At 49.7% G+C, this 16,992-nt stretch overlaps 8 protein-coding genes across 8 annotated transcripts; 4 read left to right on the plus strand and 4 right to left on the minus strand.

Annotated features, from left to right (window-relative positions):
* Positions 1-221: 221 nt before the first annotated feature.
* N7515_003970 (alanine--tRNA ligase) lies at positions 222-3,605 on the minus strand (the record flags this gene model as incomplete). The annotated part of the gene is made up of 6 exons (XM_056664714.1): positions 222-395; positions 494-2,902; positions 2,960-2,995; positions 3,065-3,091; positions 3,153-3,298; positions 3,392-3,605. 6 exons carry the CDS (start codon positions 3,603-3,605, stop codon positions 222-224), a joined length of 3,006 nt encoding a protein of 1,001 aa, XP_056523771.1.
* A 121-nt stretch (positions 3,606-3,726) lies between these two features.
* N7515_003971 (uncharacterized protein) lies at positions 3,727-4,403 on the plus strand (the record flags this gene model as incomplete). The annotated part of the gene is made up of 2 exons (XM_056664715.1): positions 3,727-3,832; positions 3,916-4,403. 2 exons carry the CDS (start codon positions 3,727-3,729, stop codon positions 4,401-4,403), a joined length of 594 nt encoding a protein of 197 aa, XP_056523772.1.
* Positions 4,404-4,679: 276 nt separating this feature from the next.
* Positions 4,680-6,951, plus strand: hscA (putative Hsp70 chaperone (HscA); the record flags this gene model as incomplete). The annotated part of the gene is made up of 7 exons (XM_056664716.1): positions 4,680-4,725; positions 4,788-4,838; positions 4,914-5,040; positions 5,143-5,308; positions 5,364-6,071; positions 6,134-6,614; positions 6,683-6,951. 7 exons carry the CDS (start codon positions 4,680-4,682, stop codon positions 6,949-6,951), a joined length of 1,848 nt encoding a protein of 615 aa, XP_056523773.1.
* Positions 6,952-7,405: 454 nt separating this feature from the next.
* Positions 7,406-8,312, plus strand: N7515_003973 (ribosome-recycling factor; the record flags this gene model as incomplete). Its single annotated transcript, XM_056664717.1, has 2 exons — positions 7,406-7,858; positions 7,965-8,312. 2 exons carry the CDS (start codon positions 7,406-7,408, stop codon positions 8,310-8,312), a joined length of 801 nt encoding a protein of 266 aa, XP_056523774.1.
* Positions 8,313-8,728: 416 nt separating this feature from the next.
* N7515_003974 (uncharacterized protein) lies at positions 8,729-9,853 on the minus strand (the record flags this gene model as incomplete). Its single annotated transcript, XM_056664718.1, has 2 exons — positions 8,729-9,618; positions 9,727-9,853. The coding sequence occupies 2 exons, from the start codon at positions 9,851-9,853 to the stop codon at positions 8,729-8,731; spliced, it is 1,017 nt and encodes a 338-aa protein (XP_056523775.1).
* A 176-nt stretch (positions 9,854-10,029) lies between these two features.
* N7515_003975 (CDC26 family anaphase-promoting complex subunit) lies at positions 10,030-10,257 on the plus strand (the record flags this gene model as incomplete). The annotated part of the gene is made up of 1 exon (XM_056664719.1): positions 10,030-10,257. One exon carries the CDS (start codon positions 10,030-10,032, stop codon positions 10,255-10,257), a length of 228 nt encoding a protein of 75 aa, XP_056523776.1.
* An 859-nt stretch (positions 10,258-11,116) lies between these two features.
* N7515_003976 (Zn(II)2Cys6 transcription factor) lies at positions 11,117-14,100 on the minus strand (the record flags this gene model as incomplete). The annotated part of the gene is made up of 8 exons (XM_056664720.1): positions 11,117-11,438; positions 11,506-11,920; positions 12,025-12,561; positions 12,610-12,891; positions 12,947-13,288; positions 13,352-13,888; positions 13,934-13,978; positions 14,046-14,100. 8 exons carry the CDS (start codon positions 14,098-14,100, stop codon positions 11,117-11,119), a joined length of 2,535 nt encoding a protein of 844 aa, XP_056523777.1.
* Positions 14,101-15,543: 1,443 nt separating this feature from the next.
* N7515_003977 (uncharacterized protein) lies at positions 15,544-15,942 on the minus strand (the record flags this gene model as incomplete). Its single annotated transcript, XM_056664721.1, has 2 exons — positions 15,544-15,794; positions 15,873-15,942. The coding sequence occupies 2 exons, from the start codon at positions 15,940-15,942 to the stop codon at positions 15,544-15,546; spliced, it is 321 nt and encodes a 106-aa protein (XP_056523778.1).
* Positions 15,943-16,992: the final 1,050 nt, after the last annotated feature.

Genomic DNA, 16,992 nt, shown 5'->3' on the forward strand with positions numbered 1-16,992 from the left:
GATCGCCTACGAATTGAGTACCGTGAAGAGGGAACTGATTTTTCTTGATCCATATGGAAAAGACGTCAATTTGAGATCGGAGTGATATCGAGGACTTTTCGATACGTTAATATGGTAGGAGCAGATGTAAACTTCTTTCGGCACCAACAGAAAATATATTAAACAGAACACCAAAAGAGTCGAAAGGTCCCCTTCCCTGCCTAGGTCCAGAGCTCTCGACTCTAGAGCTTGAACTTGTTCAGATAGTCTGCAGCCAGCGAGATAGCCTCCTCAACCTTGTCAGCATTGGTGCCATTGCCAATGGAAGTAGGCCCCTTCCCTCCAGCCTTTCCGCCCACGGCACCAGAGACGACGGCCGCCCAATCGCTTGCCGAAGCACCTTGGTCACTCAGTGACTATATTGCAATCAGTATATAGAACCATAGAAACTTCTCTGTTGCCCCTCTCCAAGTTCAACAGAAAGGGAATAAGACTGATGTGTCCCGCTACTTACCTGAGAGATATAACAACCGTGCGAAACACGACCTTGCTCAGAGTCGGCGGCCAAAAGATAGACACTCTTGTCCTGCATCTTTGACTTGACATGGTTAAGGGATTCGCTGACAGCCTTCGCATTGGCAGATATCGGAAGCTGGACCACGAGCCACGACTTGTCCTGGTTTTCGGGAGCCTCGAAATAAGAGGTGATAGAATCGACAGCTTTCTTAGATTCTAGCTTTTGTTGCGCTTTTTGGCCATCGATGACCTGCTTGTTGATCTTGGCAAACAGTTCACGGAATTTGGCCTTCTGGACGGCAGAGATCGAAAGCTGGTTGAGGTCCACCTGGACTTGCTTGGCCTCTCGTTCCTTCTCAGCGCCAAGTGGCAGTGCATTCAGACGATCAAGACGCTGTCCGAATTCCCGGGCAACTCTCTGCACTTCGTGTGCATCCTCTCCGGTGACGGCAATGATGCGGCGAATGCCCTTGGCAATGCCACTCTCTTCTAGAATGATCAAATCCTTGATATCGCCTGTCTTTTGGACATGGGTTCCACCACAGAACTCAATGCTCACTTCTTGCCACCGGGGATCCTTGACATTCTGCAAGATCTCCTCCAACTCAACACCGACGGAGACGACCCGAACAGGATCGGGGTAAGTCTCGCCGAATACCGCTCTGACGCCAGATATTTGTTGAGCGGTGGCGAGCGGAACCTCCTGAGAATAAACAGTACAGTTCTGTCGGATATAATCAGTCGCCTTTGCTTCAATCTTCTCAAGTTCGGCGTCGGAAATGGCGCTCTTATGAGAGAAGTCGAATCGTAGCTTTTCGGCCGCCACGAGAGAACCCTTCTGATCGACCCCGTCGCCAAGGATTTCCTTCAATGCGAAGTTCAGGATATGGGTTCCGGTATGATTATTCCGAATGGGCCAGCGTCGGAGCTCATCATACTCGCAAATGACGGAATCGCCGACGGAAAATGAACCGTATTTCATGAAGCCGGTGTGAAGGACATACCCCGCGTAGGACTGGACATCGCCGACTTCAAGCTCTGCTTGTCCGTCAATGATGATTTTGCCTGTATCGTTTTCCTGACCACCCTGTTCGGCGTAGAAGTTTGTGCAGTCAAGAATGACGCCAAGCTGTGCCCCCTCGGGAACGTCGTCGGTGGATTTATGGAAAACCTTCCCATGGTAGATGGCCTTGACGCGAGAAGTGATGTTGCCTCGGCCAAATTTGGCGGAATCGTCCGTCTTTGGTACGTCGTTCATCTTCTCCAGCTTTCCCAGATCATGAACATCGAGCTTAACGGTGACTTCAGCAGCCTTTTTCTGACCCTTGCTAGCTTCCTTTGCCTTCAAGCGAGCTTCTTCGAACTCGACATCGTCGATACGAAGGCCACGTTCCTCAGCCATGATTCGGGTCAAATCAACAGGGAAGCCGAAAGTATCGTACAGTCTCCAAACGTCGGCACCATGGAGCGTGTCAACACCCTTAACCTTGGCCTGTTGGGCGTATTGCTCAAATTGCCGCTCACCTCTGTCCAAGGTCTTAGCAAATGACAGCTCTTCTTCATCCAGAATTTCGATGACATCTTGCTGCTTTCGTTTCAATTCAGGGAACATCTCTCCCAATTGACCCACAACAGTTGGCACTAGCTTTGCGAAAAAGTTTCCAATGTCGACTTGGAAGTACTTTCGAGCATATCGAGCACCACGGCGCAGAACACGGCGAATGACATAGCCACGGCCTTCGTTGTTAGGAACGACACCATCCGAAATAGCAAACATCAAAGTCCGCACGTGGTCTGCAACGACACGGTAAGCTGTGTCAATTCCATCGGCATCGTCGGCACCAAAGTGGCCCCGATACTCTCGGGCTCCAGTGGCATCCTGAATGGCTTGGAAGATAGGAGTAAAGACATCGGTGTCGTAGTTCGAAGATTTGTCCTGGAGAATCGATACCAGTCGTTCGAAGCCCAATCCGGTGTCCACGTGCTTGTTGGGGAGGGCCCGAAGGGAGCTATCCGGCTCGCGGTTGTATTGGATGAAGACGTTGTTCCAGATTTCCAGGACATTGGGGTCATCTTCGTTCACAAGATGAGCAGCGTTGCGCCCGCCGATCCGATCGTAGTGGATTTCACTGCAAGGTCCACATGGACCTTGATCACCCATTTCCCAGAAGTTGTCTTTCATGTTTCCAGGCAGAATGTGAGATTCGGGAACGCCCACAGATTTCCATAGTTCTTTGGCTTCCAGATCCGGTTCCAATCCACCGGCTACGTTGCCCTCGAAATAAGTAACGTAGAGGCGATCGGGGTCTAGACCATAGACATCTGTCAACAGGGTCCATGAATATGTAATAGCTTCTTTTTTGAAGTAGTCGCCGAAACTCCAGTTGCCGAGCATTTCAAAGAAGGTCTAGAGTTCTTGTCAGCACTTTCGTTTCGTGCTAAATGCCGGTTTCTCAACACTCACATGGTGATAGCTATCCTTGCCAACATCATCCAGATCCTATGCCAGGCCAGTCAGTAAATCAAAGCCTTTTCAAGCTCCCTCTAGGGTCGATCAAGGCACACCCACATTGTGCTTCCCACCGGCACGGAGACACTAAGTAACAGAATCAGCACAGAGAACTTTCGCATATCTCCGAGAGAGAGAGACTTGATACCTTCTGTGAGTTCGTTGCACGCTTCAGCTTTCCAAAGTCCGAGGATGAGTCAACGGTGCCCAGGAAGATGGACTTGAACTGGTTCATTCCCGCATTGGTAAATAGCAGAGTTGGGTCCGACAGAGGTGCAACGGGAGAAGAAGGCACTATATTCAAAAGCGCCTCGGGTCAGTTCATGGCGCGGTGGGATGGAGGGGTAAGGGAAAAAAAGAGAAAGATAATCGCGGGGCTCAACCCACCAAAAGTATGGCCATTTTGTTTAAAATAATCCAGGAAGGTTTCTCGGACACGTTGAGCGGTCCATTCCGAACCTGTAGAAGGCATCCTGTCGAATGTGGGAGGGTTGGGTGACAGGGAGTGAACAAAGCGATGAGAGAAGGTTCTGGGTTGATTTCTGCGAAAGATATGAGTCAAAGCCAGTTCCCCGTTCCTTACCACCCCAAAAACCCGCATCGAGCACCTATCAGGAATGAACGTGACCCCGGTTCCTTGCACGACCTAAAAAGATCTGAGGAAATCAATTCGCTCTACGACCACAAACACACCCACACACACAAAGCACTGAGGAGGGTGGATGGCGCGCAATGAAGAGTTCCAAGGTCACGGGAAGAAGCGCCGGGCCCAAGCTGACCCCGATGGCGCGCAACCGTTAACGAAGAGATTTGGGTACTTGCGCCTAGGTAGGTAATCCGAAGGTTTGAATAAAGAATGTTCCAAGGTGTTGCGAGTCAAGTTAACAAGTTTTTTCTATTGTCTCGTGTAGATAATATGCCAATCTCCACTCGGGAATCCAAGGGGTATACCCAGCCCTTCCAGCCTCAACATAACCAACAGAATATCGATTATTCCCTAGAGCCAAGTGATACCATGTTGTTGGATGATACCAAACATACAACATACATTCACAATTTGGAACAAGAATTAATGGAAGCTGATGCTGCCGATGAATTGATCTTTTTACCCTTCGCCGCGAAAGTGCTCTCCGTTCCCCAGTCGGTTCTATCGGACTCAAAACCCTCGGGCAAAGAACTTGTTCTCTATACCGAACCGACTTCCCTTACGATTCCCAAAGAGAAAGATCACGTTCGAAAGGCAATTCTTGAATCAAGAGCACGAGCTAGAGCCGAGAGCAACAAGTCTATTGTCCATCTCAACCCTGCCAACCCTGCCAACCCTGTCAACCCTCCCACTGTTTCATCAGACTTGGAGGACTTATCATCACATGACGATCCTATGGATATTGATTGTTGAGATGTTAGGCGTTGAGCAGTTTCAATTTCTCTGTGAGCGAGTAATAGATTTCTTTGTTTTTCATTGATATATGTAAGAAAATAAAATGATGCTTCGAGTACGTGATAGACCCCGGAAAATAACCGGATCCACGTGACTCACCGCTTCCGAAAAATTTTCTGGAATTTTTTTGTGGCACCGATTAAAATATGCACTCGGCTTGATAGAAAAAATTTCCTCTTTCCCCCACCATCCCTCTTCCTCTCCCTCCCTCAAAATCCCATCTACAATTTCATAATGGCTGATTCTGAGGTCTTCGACGGTGCCGTCGGCATCGATCTTGGTATGTTTTTCGTCTTCTAATTGTGATCGCACAGCTGCTAATTGGGAGTTTTCAATTTTTAGGTACTACCTACTCTTGCGTTGCCAACTACGAGGGCACCAATGTCGAAATCAGTATGCTTCTTCCCTAGCAAGCAAAAATTTGCAAAACAACCCGACTGTTATGTCGAAATACTGACTATTGATCAGTTGCCAACGATCAGGGTTCCTACACCACCCCCTCTTTCGTCTCTTTCACCGACAAGGAGCGTCTGATTGGTGATGCCGCCAAGAACCAGGCCGCCATGAACCCGGCCAACACCGTCTTCGATATCAAGTGAGTTTTTTTTTTCGAAATTTCTGCGCTGTTTCCCATATCGATATATGCGCATTCTCCACAATTATCACCCAAAACTAGATTCTGACTAGGATTTAACAGGCGTCTCATCGGTCGCCGTTTCGATGACCCCATTGTCAAGAAGGATGTTGAGTCCTGGCCCTTTAAGGTCATCGACCAGGGTGGCAACCCTGTCGTTCAGGTCGAGTACCTCAACGAGACCAAGACCTTCACTCCCCAGGAGATCTCCTCCATGGTCCTCATGAAGGTACGAGTAACTGATACCAAGATTCATGGGATGGCTTACTGATCGATTTGGACAGATGAAAGAGGTTGCTGAGATCAAGCTCGGTAAGAAGGTTGAGAAGGCCGTTATCACCGTGCCTGCTTACTTCAACGACAACCAGCGTCAGGCCACCAAGGATGCCGGTGCCATCGCTGGCTTGAACGTTCTCCGTATCATCAACGAGCCCACCGCTGCCGCTATCGCCTACGGTCTCGGCGCTGGCAAGTCTGAGAAGGAGCGCAACGTTCTCATCTACGATCTCGGTGGTGGTACCTTCGATGTGTCCCTGCTGAACATCCAGGGTGGTGTCTTCACTGTCAAGGCCACCGCTGGTGACACTCACCTTGGTGGTCAGGATTTCGATACCAACCTCCTCGATCACTTCAAGAAGGAGTTCCAGCGCAAGACTGGCAAGGACCTCTCCGGTGATGCTCGTGCTCTCCGTCGTCTTCGCACTGCTTGCGAGCGTGCTAAGCGTACCCTGTCCAACGCTACCCAGACCACCGTCGAGATCGACTCTCTCTTTGACGGTGAGGACCTCAACTCCTCTATCACTCGTGCCCGTTTCGAGGACCTTAACGCCAAGGCCTTCTCTGGCACTCTGGACCCCGTCCAGCAGGTTCTCAAGGACTCTGGAATCCCCAAGAACAAGGTTGACGAGATTGTCCTTGTCGGTGGCTCCACCCGTATTCCTCGCATTCAGAAGCTCCTGAGCGACTTCTTCGACGGCAAGAAGCTTGAGAAGGTAAGAGAACTGCACTCGATTTTTTCTAGTTGGACCCGATCACTGATAAATTTCTGCTATAGAGCATCAACCCTGATGAGGCTGTTGCCTACGGTGCTGCCGTTCAGGCCGGTATCCTCTCCGGTAAGGCCACCTCGGCCGAGACCGCTGACCTGCTCCTTCTGGATGTCGTCCCTCTCTCCCTTGGTGTCGCCATGGAGGGCAACATTTTCGCCCCTGTCGTCCCTCGTGGCCAGACCGTCCCTACTATTAAGAAGCGCACCTTCACCACTGTTGTCGACAACCAGAGCACTGTCCAGTTCCCTGTCTACCAGGGTGAGCGTACCAACTGTGCTGATAACACCTCCCTCGGCGAGTTCACTCTCGCTCCCCTTCCTCCCATGCGCGCTGGTGAGGCTGCTCTCGAGTGTGTCTTCGAGGTCGATGTCAACGGTATCTTGAAGGTCACCGCCACCGAGAAGTCCTCTGGCCGCACTGCCAACATCACCATCTCCAACGCTGTCGGCAAGCTCTCCAGCCACGAGATTGACCAGATGGTCGACGGTACGTCTCCCTTGCTAATCGCTTATTGTTTTTTCCTTGTGACTTTCATACTGATTGGTAAACTATAGATGCCGCCAAGTTCAAGAGCAGCGACGAGGCTTTCACCAAGCGCTTCGAGTCTCGCCAGCAGCTCGAGTCTTACATCTCCCGCGTTGAGGAGATCGTCTCCGACCCTGGTATGTCCATGAAGCTCAAGCGTGGCAACAAGGAGCGCATTGAGTCCGCTCTCAGCGACGCCATGGCTCAGCTCGAGATCGAGGACTCTACTCCCGAGGACCTCAAGAAGAAGGAGCTTGCTCTCAAGCGCCTGATCACTAAGGCCATGGCCACACGGTAAATGCATACATGGGAAGACATGAACATAGACTTACGGCCAACGACCCTCCCTTTTCCCGGGACTCTGCTTCTCAGGAAATCTGCGCCATCTAGACCTTGGGCACAGTTGGTCGCTGTCACGCTTTGCTTATGAAGCCGGGCAACTTGGGCGCAGTTTTCTTTTCTTGAAAAGTATGATTTGTTTTGTTTTTGTAGACGAAGTTCGCCATCTGCAATTTAATGACATTGTGATGACCTCCTCTTGATTGTGTAGCCCTGGAATACATGTAGCTGAAGTGGAATTACGAGTCGTGATACATGTAATTTTTCTTTTTTTTTCAATACTCTGTAACTAGTACACAGAAAATGTTCGAAATTTTAGCTAGTGTTGCGGAGAACGGGTGCGGTACCTTCGGAGTTTCATGTCCCTTACCCGTACACTCCAATGTATGTCCCTACATCCATCACTTTCCACCATGCATCGCATTGTCACCCAATTGATTCGCTCCTCCTCTCGACTTGCAGTTGCCTGTCCTCGGAAGCCTTCATCTCTAAGCCTTCTGTCCCAGTCTCAGCGCGCCGGTCACCTGAACCGGCGTAATTTCGCCAATTCGCCAGCCCTATACAAGAAAAAGGACAAGGCCAAGAGAGCTTCCGCTTCCACTTCCGATCAAGAGGAAAACGCTGCTGTTTCTTTTGAAGATCCGTTTGATCTTTCCCAGTTACACAATGGCATCTCCACAGCTGTTGCGCGGCTAAAAGATGATCTGTCCAAACTTCGCGCCGGAGGGCGGTTCAACACCACCCTTCTAGAAAGTTTGAGGGTCCAGCTGAGCAAAGACAGTAAAGATTCAGTCAAACTGGGGGATTTGGCCCAGGTTGTTCCCAAGGGAGGACGCATGGTAACGCTTTTGGCGGCCGAAGAGGATGTAAGTTCATCGTACGCGATTACTCTGCCGTTCTACTTTTCTTTGCTTTTCCCCTCTCGTTGTTGCCTCCTGTCCCATATCAACATGTCTAATACATTCTGAACAGCATATAAAACCGCTCACGTCGGCAATTGTCTCCTCCAACCTCTCCTTGACCCCCCAGCCTGATCCCCACAACGCACTCCAGCTCAACATTCCTATCCCACCACCCACAAAAGAATCTCGGGACAAAAACATCCAAGCCGCCAAGCAAGCATATGAAAGAGCTGCCAGTGCAGTACGTGATAGCAGAGGTGCTATGCACAAACGTCTTCAGGATCTGCAAAAGAAGAAGCTAGCTCGGCCTGATGACGTGCGCAAAGCCCATGATCAGATGGAGAAGGCCACAGACCAAGGCCAAAAGGATGTCAAGGATGCATTTGAAGGGGTCAGGAAGACCCTAGAACAGGCATGAAATGTTCAACAGGCAGTCCCGGGCACATTCCTACCTGAAAGCAATGGGTTGTAATATAAGATCTGTAAATTTAGGAGTATTTAGGCATAATCGGGAAGGTCTCTATATGGGAAATGCCATGTATTTTTGAGTCATTCTCATGATACTTGGGCATCTTGTAATATACAACTTGCTATCACATGCAAGCTTACTACATCCATGTCCACCGCCAGGTTGATACAAGGCTGTGGAAAGAAGAGCTGTTGTGATGCTTTCGTATGAACATGTCCACCATGCCAGCCACATGTATGTACGTATCAAAAATATGGTCGAGTCCTAGGCTGTATGGCAACAAGTCTTTTTCGTACTGGGAAGATATAGAAAAACCAACGAGATAGATATAATACAAAGCAGCTCCTAGTCCTAATTACATGTCACTAGGCACTCTTGGAGGTGCGGCCAGGAGAGACAAGGGATTCAAGCTTGGCCATGAACTGGGAGGTCTTCCCGGTTGTTTGGAAGGTCCCATTGTTCCTGAGGTTCTTCGTCACCTCATCCAATACAGCATGCCCATTACCAACGGACGTGGGATACTTTCCCTGAACAAATGTTTCCATCAGAGATTTGGTGCTCTCTGCATCGATGGAGTTGAATTCGACATTGCGAGGCTCCACAAGATCGCCCTTGCGTTGTGAAATTCGGTCCGCACGAAGCTGAGCCAGTCGCTTGGTCTCTTCCAAAGCCTCAGCCTTCTCTTTCTCGCTATTAAACAGAACGCTCTGGCCCTTCCACAGACGCCGTCCAAGCTCGTAAGGCGGTAAATAGCCATTCGCGATGCGACCGCCCAGGCTGGAAAGCTTCTCATAAACGGCAGCCGAGCGAGAGTTGACGTCCGTAGGAATTGAAGGCCAAGTCTCTTTCAGATGAGAGTAGGTGATCTCCTGGGGCTCATAGCGAACGGGGGTCGGCCGGGACTTGATGATTTGTTCTTGCTGAATCTGATCGATGGCAGCCGCCTGGGCATCTTCGCCATCATCATTCTCGAGAGATCTGGCATTCCTCGAACGGGCATTTCGTTTACCCTTGCCCGCTTTGGCGGACGGTTTGGGCTTGCGATTCTGGGGTTGGTTGCCACTGCGTACGTTGCGCAATCTTGGGCTGCGAATTATCTTAGGTTGCTCTCCACCGCTAGCTCGTGCCGCCGCAAAAGAGCGTGCATCAATCACCCGCGGAGGACGAGACCGGGGTTGATGGGTGCGAGCTGGAGGGCCATTGCGAGGTCGGGGGGAGGATGTGGTCGAAGGACGAGTATTGGATTTGTTTTGGTCTAACGGGGATATGTTAGAATTGAGACCTTGAATGTCCCCTAGGACTGAGAAAAAAGGCTTTTACTCTGGGGGAGGTGATATCCACCCAATGCCTCAAATGTACGTACCGGATGGCTGATTCTGTTCTTCTGCGGCCACTGGACGGGCGCAGGAGAAGTGGCGAGCAGGTGTGGAAAGACCCAGTTTTGCCCGTTCGCAGCGCAAAGAGATCTGTCTCAATTGTGGTCGGAACATCTTGTGAATGCCGAATGATCCAGGTGGATGTCCTGGAAGACGTTTTCGTAGGAAACTCGATCTCGCCGTTCGACGCGGAAAGATTGAAGAATTATAGTCACGTGAGTGTCCGCCCTTAACCAGCAACTTTCTTATGATCTCCGAACTTTCTTGATTTTCCACTTTCAACTAGCAAAATGCTTCGTCGGAAACCAACAGCCATTGCTGTTACTTCTGAAGATATCACAGCCTTCGAAGAAGCCAGACTCCGCAAACTGTCGGAGGAAAACAAGAACCCAGAGCACACAAAGGGAACCTCCAATGTCAAGGTTGATCCCAGCGATGAGTTGAAGCCACTTCCAGGGGACAAGGCCAGGATCATTCGGACCCGTGAAGAAAGAATAGGTGTGATTCAACGTGGTTGACTTGCATGAACTTCGAGTCCCACTAGCAACAACTACATGGAACAGCTCAATCCATGTAACATCGAGTTAACGCGAGGTACATGACCCAGAGATATCTTGTACCCTTGTCCCCGTATTCTGATCCCTTAGTTCTAGTTCCTTGGCTCACATTATTCACCATACGCCAGAAACAAGTAGGGCATGGTCCTTGGTCCAATACGTTACCCACCATCTCTCTCAGATCTAGATGAGAAGCATCTTATGGAACCCCTATACAAACCGAGTGACTTCTAAGCGCGCGAGAGGCAGAGTCATAACGCTGTTGGACATAAGTTTTCATATGCCAGTACACAACGCATCTCACTTGTTCCTACGATGGACAGTTGGCTAGCATGTTCATCGGCTTGTTGATATCGTCCATATTGGAGAAACCAGAATGAAATATCCCACTGGTCTGCAACGTAGTCGTATAGCCGGCGATCCCATAGTTTTGGGGAATGACAATTGCCCACAGCTGTCATTTTCCCTCCAGATTTGCTTAATCCAGATCTCACAATGGAAAGCAAGATCATGGTGTGTACCGGGCTAGTAGACGGTGTGATATCATGATACTCAGCCCATCCACCCCAGGTTCCTCAATGATTGGAAATTTCGCCCGGCAAAGCGGTTCCTCGACTCGACCAGCCTGGCGCTCGTATGTAGACAAAGATAGACTCACACAAGCATGGATAGAGGGAAAAGTAAAATGGTATAATTCAATGTTACTGACTGCCTGAGATACTTAGATAATCACCAGCAGGACAAGCTTGGTGTTAGGTTGGAATCGGGCCAACGCAAGGGAGAGAAACGAGGTGATGGACGATCCGGGTATATGTGTGCCTCACCCTCGTTGACGCTTGGACATGCTGTCGGAGTCAAGATCAACGGAGTAATTCCATCGTCGTTTCAGCCCCTGTGGATCATACACACTAGCAACGCTTTGCTGCCAGTCTCGTGCTGAGAACACAACTGGGGGTGCTTGAAATTGCGGCGGGGAAAGAGACTGGGTAGATGCGGCGGAGGGAACTTTGTTAGGTGTTTCGTACTGGATCGGATATTGGGAATTCATGATTTGTACACCCGGTATCGAGTTATTCATAGGCATCGGCGGGGAACTTGTGCTGACGGTGGAGGGATTGACGGAGAAGGCCATGTCCCATTGACTAGGGCAATGTATCAGTAGGAGGGTCCAGTGAGCGTGTAATTGAGGGGAGTGAGTCGTGTACATACGTGATGATGCGAGTAGGGTCCCAGTTGTTTTCATCGACTAACGGGGCATCGAGAGGGTGGGTTGTCGGAGGTTGATGGGGAACCATTCCGAGGGATTGTACCTGAGAAGAGGTGTCGGACTTGGAGTCTTCAGCACCAGTCGAGATCGGAGGAGTTATTGGAAGCGGATGGAAACCCACTCTAGATTGGACTTGATTTAAGTGAGGATGGTAGTGTGCATCCATAGGTGGACTGGGCTGGTATGGTTCCGAGGGGCTCCCATATGGGAAGCTGGGCTTCAATTCGAAGGGACGGCGCATGTCAGCGGAAAAAGCCAGTCTCAATGAATCGATCTGGGCTTGAATTTCAGGCATGGGCCAAGCGGTTGAGCATGTCTCGAGGATTCTCATATGGCGAGTAAAGAATTCACGCGCATCTGAGTTGAATTCGGGATCCGGAGAGGTAATGGCAACCTGCCAGTGTCAGAGAACCTTGATACTCCCAGGGCTTGTTGAGTACTTACCAGGTGCAGCATCGTACAAGTCAGAATGCAATATATAGCAAAGTTGATACCTCTTTGCATGTACAGCAGGCCAGATAATCCGAACCTTTGCAAGATGGCTTCTTGTAACCGGCATAGGCTTTTAGCTGAAGAGTAACATAGTGACATGTGGATCTTCCATTCACCACCTGCAGCAAATGATTGGGAAGCGAGGAGTTGAGGGCGATGTAATAAGATTATAGCGAGGTGGCAATGGGAATGCATGTTGCCCACAAAATGAGATGGAAGCCATGGTGGAGAGCCGTCGGCAGGGTAATTGACCTGTAGGTCCGAGGGGAGGTTGCGGAGCCAATCCGAGAAGAGCGGATTATTCTGTACAAATCGAGCATCTGCGCCCCAATCCTTTTGCTTTTTGACTTTATGATAAATATCTGTGATGATGCGAATGTGATGTGCGTTGCGGACGAAATAGGCGTATTGTCTCGAGCGGTCGGTCTCATAGTTATCGAGGCCCCGGATATCCAACGTCGGACGCATGTCCACCGTCTGAGGGTCAACCCCATAGTCCGAGCGGCCTACTTTGATCAGAATCTGGTTCGCTGAACGATAGAACATGGACTTACCTTGAGGCGCACCAATCATCACCTCAACAACCAAGAGAGCCTGCCACACTCTGGTGTGCACCAAACATTCGATTGGACCGAGACCACACGGTTTCCCTTCAACGTGATTGCTGTGGTGTTCATGGATGTCCAAATCCTTCGCCATCGAGACAATGGTCTTGACAGTCTGCCAGGACCGATAATAATACCCTTTCTTCGGCAAAGACTCCCTAGCTTTCAACAGCAGCAGTAGCGCTTGAATAGTACTCAGACGTGGTACATCCATGAAACTAGACTCGTGTCCTGGAAAAGGTTAGCTTGTGGATGTAATTGGACGAAACTGCAGTCATGCACTCACTATTGGCCAAAGCAAGCCATTGAGCCCCCTCTGCGGGTTCATCAGATAAACGGCCTGCACAGGCGAAAAGGGCCTCGAGAAGAAGAGGAGATATCGAACGGCGATCATGTTGCCATTGGTAGTATAAATGGGCACGACATACGACGGGAACGTAGGGATGTATTTCATCAAAGTAGATCTTGAAATAAGCCATTACGTCGTCTTCTGCAGGCATGAGTTCAGGAGGGATTCGGATCGTCGCGCCCGATCCGGTACTGAGAGGGGGCAGCTGCTCTTCCACCTCGTCTTGAACGGGGGCATCGGGCTCAATTCGATCTGTCCGTTGCCTTCTGATGTATGGGGCTACAGAATGGAGAAACGTTAGTTTATCGCCGTGAATCACATGGAAGAACGATTATGCCATACCGATTCCGCTCTCGTCAATCTTTAGCTCCCCAAGTACATCACTGAGGTTCTCTGCAGTTGACTGGTCGTTATCGGCGTACAAGTTTCGATCTGATGATCCCATAGTTGGAGTTTGCGGTCCAGAGAACATTTGAGGCTGCTGATAAGCTTGGTGTGACATTGCCATTTGTGGCGACCGAATATCGTTGTAAATACTGGGCTGGCCCTGAGGAGGAGGGACGAATTGGGAATACATGCTCATTTGATCATACGAGGGTATGGCATTCATGGTGGGTTGATTGTTGTCTCTGTAGACTGGAGCCCCCACTGAAAATGTATGGGAGCCCTCCGTCGTGGCGCTGGAGGGTGCTCCTGTCTCCAGGTTGGATTCACCTTGGCCATCGGAAAGGAACTCTCCGTCTTGTCCAATGGTCGGAGGAACACAGACTAGTTTCAGACGAGTGCATGCAGAACAAGGCCACGTATTCGTCGTGGCTGCATCACACTTGATTTTTCTTTTCCGGCAACCATTACAGGCTCGCATCACTAACCGGAAGGCTTATTAGTATCAGTTGTGACTCATTACTAGTACTCTTGTCATACCCTTTAATCTCTTGTGCCGATTATGCTCGTCAACAAATACATAGTCTATACCGCCAGGTCATTAGTTATCAACGCATGTCTGTACGAAATAGGTGGTGTCTGTGGGACATACTCTTCTGGCCTTCCCTCGGCGGCCCGGCTGGGGGCGCAAATGAATAACCTTGCATACTGTTGTGGTCGGTTTGATACCGACGGTCAAACTTGGTGAAGGCGCGGAGATAGAATCCGAGCTAGTTTTTCGGTGCCAGAAATGGCTGTAGCAGGCGTTATATCCGCAAGGACCTGCCTCGGGGAATGAGATATTGCGTCGATATGCGAGAAGAAACTGATGTGGAACCTCGCTCAGCAAGACGGGAGTTTTACCGCGGCTAGATAAAATGCCCCGGAGGTATGATGAGGCTATATCGATCGCGAATGCACACCCTTGCTATACCTTTGTGATCGCGATGAAAGGCAAATCGATCGGAACGGACAACGGTCTTGATTGCAAAGAGTTCTCGTATGGGGGCAGACTCGAGATCGTCCAGGGCTATGATCGACTTGCCGAGGCTCCGCGAAGACGTCCAGGAAAAGAATGATCTGCGAAGCTGTTGAGGGTCGGTGAAATACTTGCACTCTGGACGGACCAGATACAGCACATATATCAGGTGAAGCTGGACACAGGAAAAGAATTGAGGTGTCCTTGTGGTTCGAACGTATGCGACCAATAGAAAATCGGCTGCTATGAAGTCCAGAGCGGATCAGCGTTGTTCCCACACATATATAGTCCAGATCAAATGAGATCACATGGAACACCGAGCGCAACCTCAAAGACAAAGTGCTAATGCGACCAGGGGAGGGGAGAGAAGAGCAGGAGCTGCTTACAATTCAAGAAATGAAGATTTCGCGTATATGCATTTCCAAATATGAGTTTGCAAACTATTCTGCATTCAGATCTGGCGCATTATATTTCAATTGGAGGGAGGAATAAGTGGAAGAAGCGAGCACTAGGGAAAACGACTCAGGTTCAGGAGTGGAGACATAGGGGGCGAATCGGCCTCCAGTATGTGTTGAAACTTGAGTTTGTTTTAGCCGGTACAAGAAGAGTGGGGGTGGAAAAGGTAGAGAGAGAAGTGAGAGTGAGAGAGAGCTGTGTGAGGGAAGATCAGAAGCTGAGGGGTGGTAATGCGGGTGCCAAGTGCTGGGAAGAGGATCCAATAGCGCCCGCCGCTGTGGATTTTCCAGAGTGGAGGGGCGATCCGGATTGTCCTGGATTTTATATTATGTAGATGGGGGTGGGGAGATATTCAGAGTGTTAACTCGACAGAGATTAAGGGGAAAAGAGGGAAAGAAGGAAACAGAAGGGAATCATCCCAGTATCTCGTCTCTATTTACTCTTAGAAATGTACAATAACTACGGAGTACTGTGTAGTTATTACATTGTATACTCCGTACATAAGCTACTTCGTAGCTGTACCCAGTACGTACATAAGTTATCATCCTGTGCCGGGTGGGGCTTTCCTATCTTGGCTGCCGCTTTAATGAGGTTTAGTTGAGGGCGCTCCGCCGCTCAGAGTCAAGTCTGAGTAAATTTCAGTCCGGGCTTAAGCTCAGATCTATCACGTGACAGGTCACTGATTACTCAGAGATTGATCAGCGGGACCTGAGTCAGACAGGACCTGACATCCTGCTATCAACCATTCGAGATGGGATCTTGCCCTCCTCAAGGTGACGTTCAACTGGCCACATGTGGCCTGTGCCATCAAGCATGATTCGATGTCATCCACGATGGTGTACGCAGGGCTGTCAATAGCTTCAACGAGTTCATCCAGACTGGCTAGCCAAGCTAGACTCCGAAGTGTTCCAACCACCCCAACGCAAGCTATAAGTAAGAGAAAGAAAGATATAACTACTGGCTACTCCGAATAAGAGTTCTGGATGTTTCAAAGGCTGGACTTACAGCATTTCCAATCCTCATCCAGCCACTCAACCATATCTGCCGGTACATCGGACTCGGGAACTCCATTCATGAAAAGAACAACTGGCTGGAATCCATTCCTTTGTTACGCGGCCAACAGCGAGCCATCACCTCACCGAGGGTCTCGTCTGGGTCCGGTGGCTTCTCTCTTCATTGCGCTCGACATCAGGGGATGCGAGTGGGCCAGGTCTGTTCCTGCCATTTAAATTTTTTCTGGTGCAGAATCACCTTGGGTGCCTGTAATCGAGGTGTTTGAGGTCATCGGGTTCTCGGGGAAAGACTGATGACGGGCCTGAAACGGAGGATAGATGGGGACGGGCCCCACTTTCGTTTCTCGAAGATCTGGCTGACATGATAACTAACGATCTCACACAAGGTTGGTACGGAGGCGGAGAGCGGACAAACAGTCAGAAGAATATAACTAAGCCCTACGCCATAATTAATATCTACCTAAGCTGTGGATGGCCGAGGATGAAAATGTCTCCGCTTAACCGATGATACTTTTACTTTAGCAGACCAGCAGTACCTAGACCATTCTACTCCAGATTCAGAGTCCAGACACGCATTGTAAGACCTCGTGAAGGACCTTGAAGTACTAATCAGGGTCCGTATAAAACGGTATAATCTACCAGCATAATGAAATGGTGCCACAGAAAGTGAAACAAAGACAATCACCTTTGAATAGGTCCCGAGGTCCAGAATAAAAGAGCGTTTAGAAGGACTTGTAATTGTAGGAAAACCAAGTTTCTTGTATTTTATTTTACATATTTTCTCTTTACACAGTAGTGAAGCCCTCTAGGCATCGAGCATTTGGCATTTGAGAACAGCCGGCCAAATTTGGAAATTTGGGGTAAACTTCGGACGAGCTGTTGTTAAGCCAGGCTCTGCCAGGCCCTGTCGATCATAGGGAGTGGATCAAATTGGTCATGTGAGAGTCAGGTGATCCATGCTTGATCAGCATAATGATCTGTCAGGTGACTCAGGTCAGAATGTTGGGGGGCGTGCTCAATTTTACTTCGAGATCAAAAGGCGGCAAGATGTCTAAAAGGAAGGAGAAAGGTCGGGGGCTATCTTGTATCTACGAAGTGCCCGGGATAGTTCA

Source organism: Penicillium bovifimosum (genome assembly GCF_028826915.1).
Source record: "Penicillium bovifimosum strain IBT 22155 chromosome Unknown utg000003l_segment0_segment0, whole genome shotgun sequence".
Lineage (NCBI taxonomy): Eukaryota > Fungi > Ascomycota > Eurotiomycetes > Eurotiales > Aspergillaceae > Penicillium > Penicillium bovifimosum.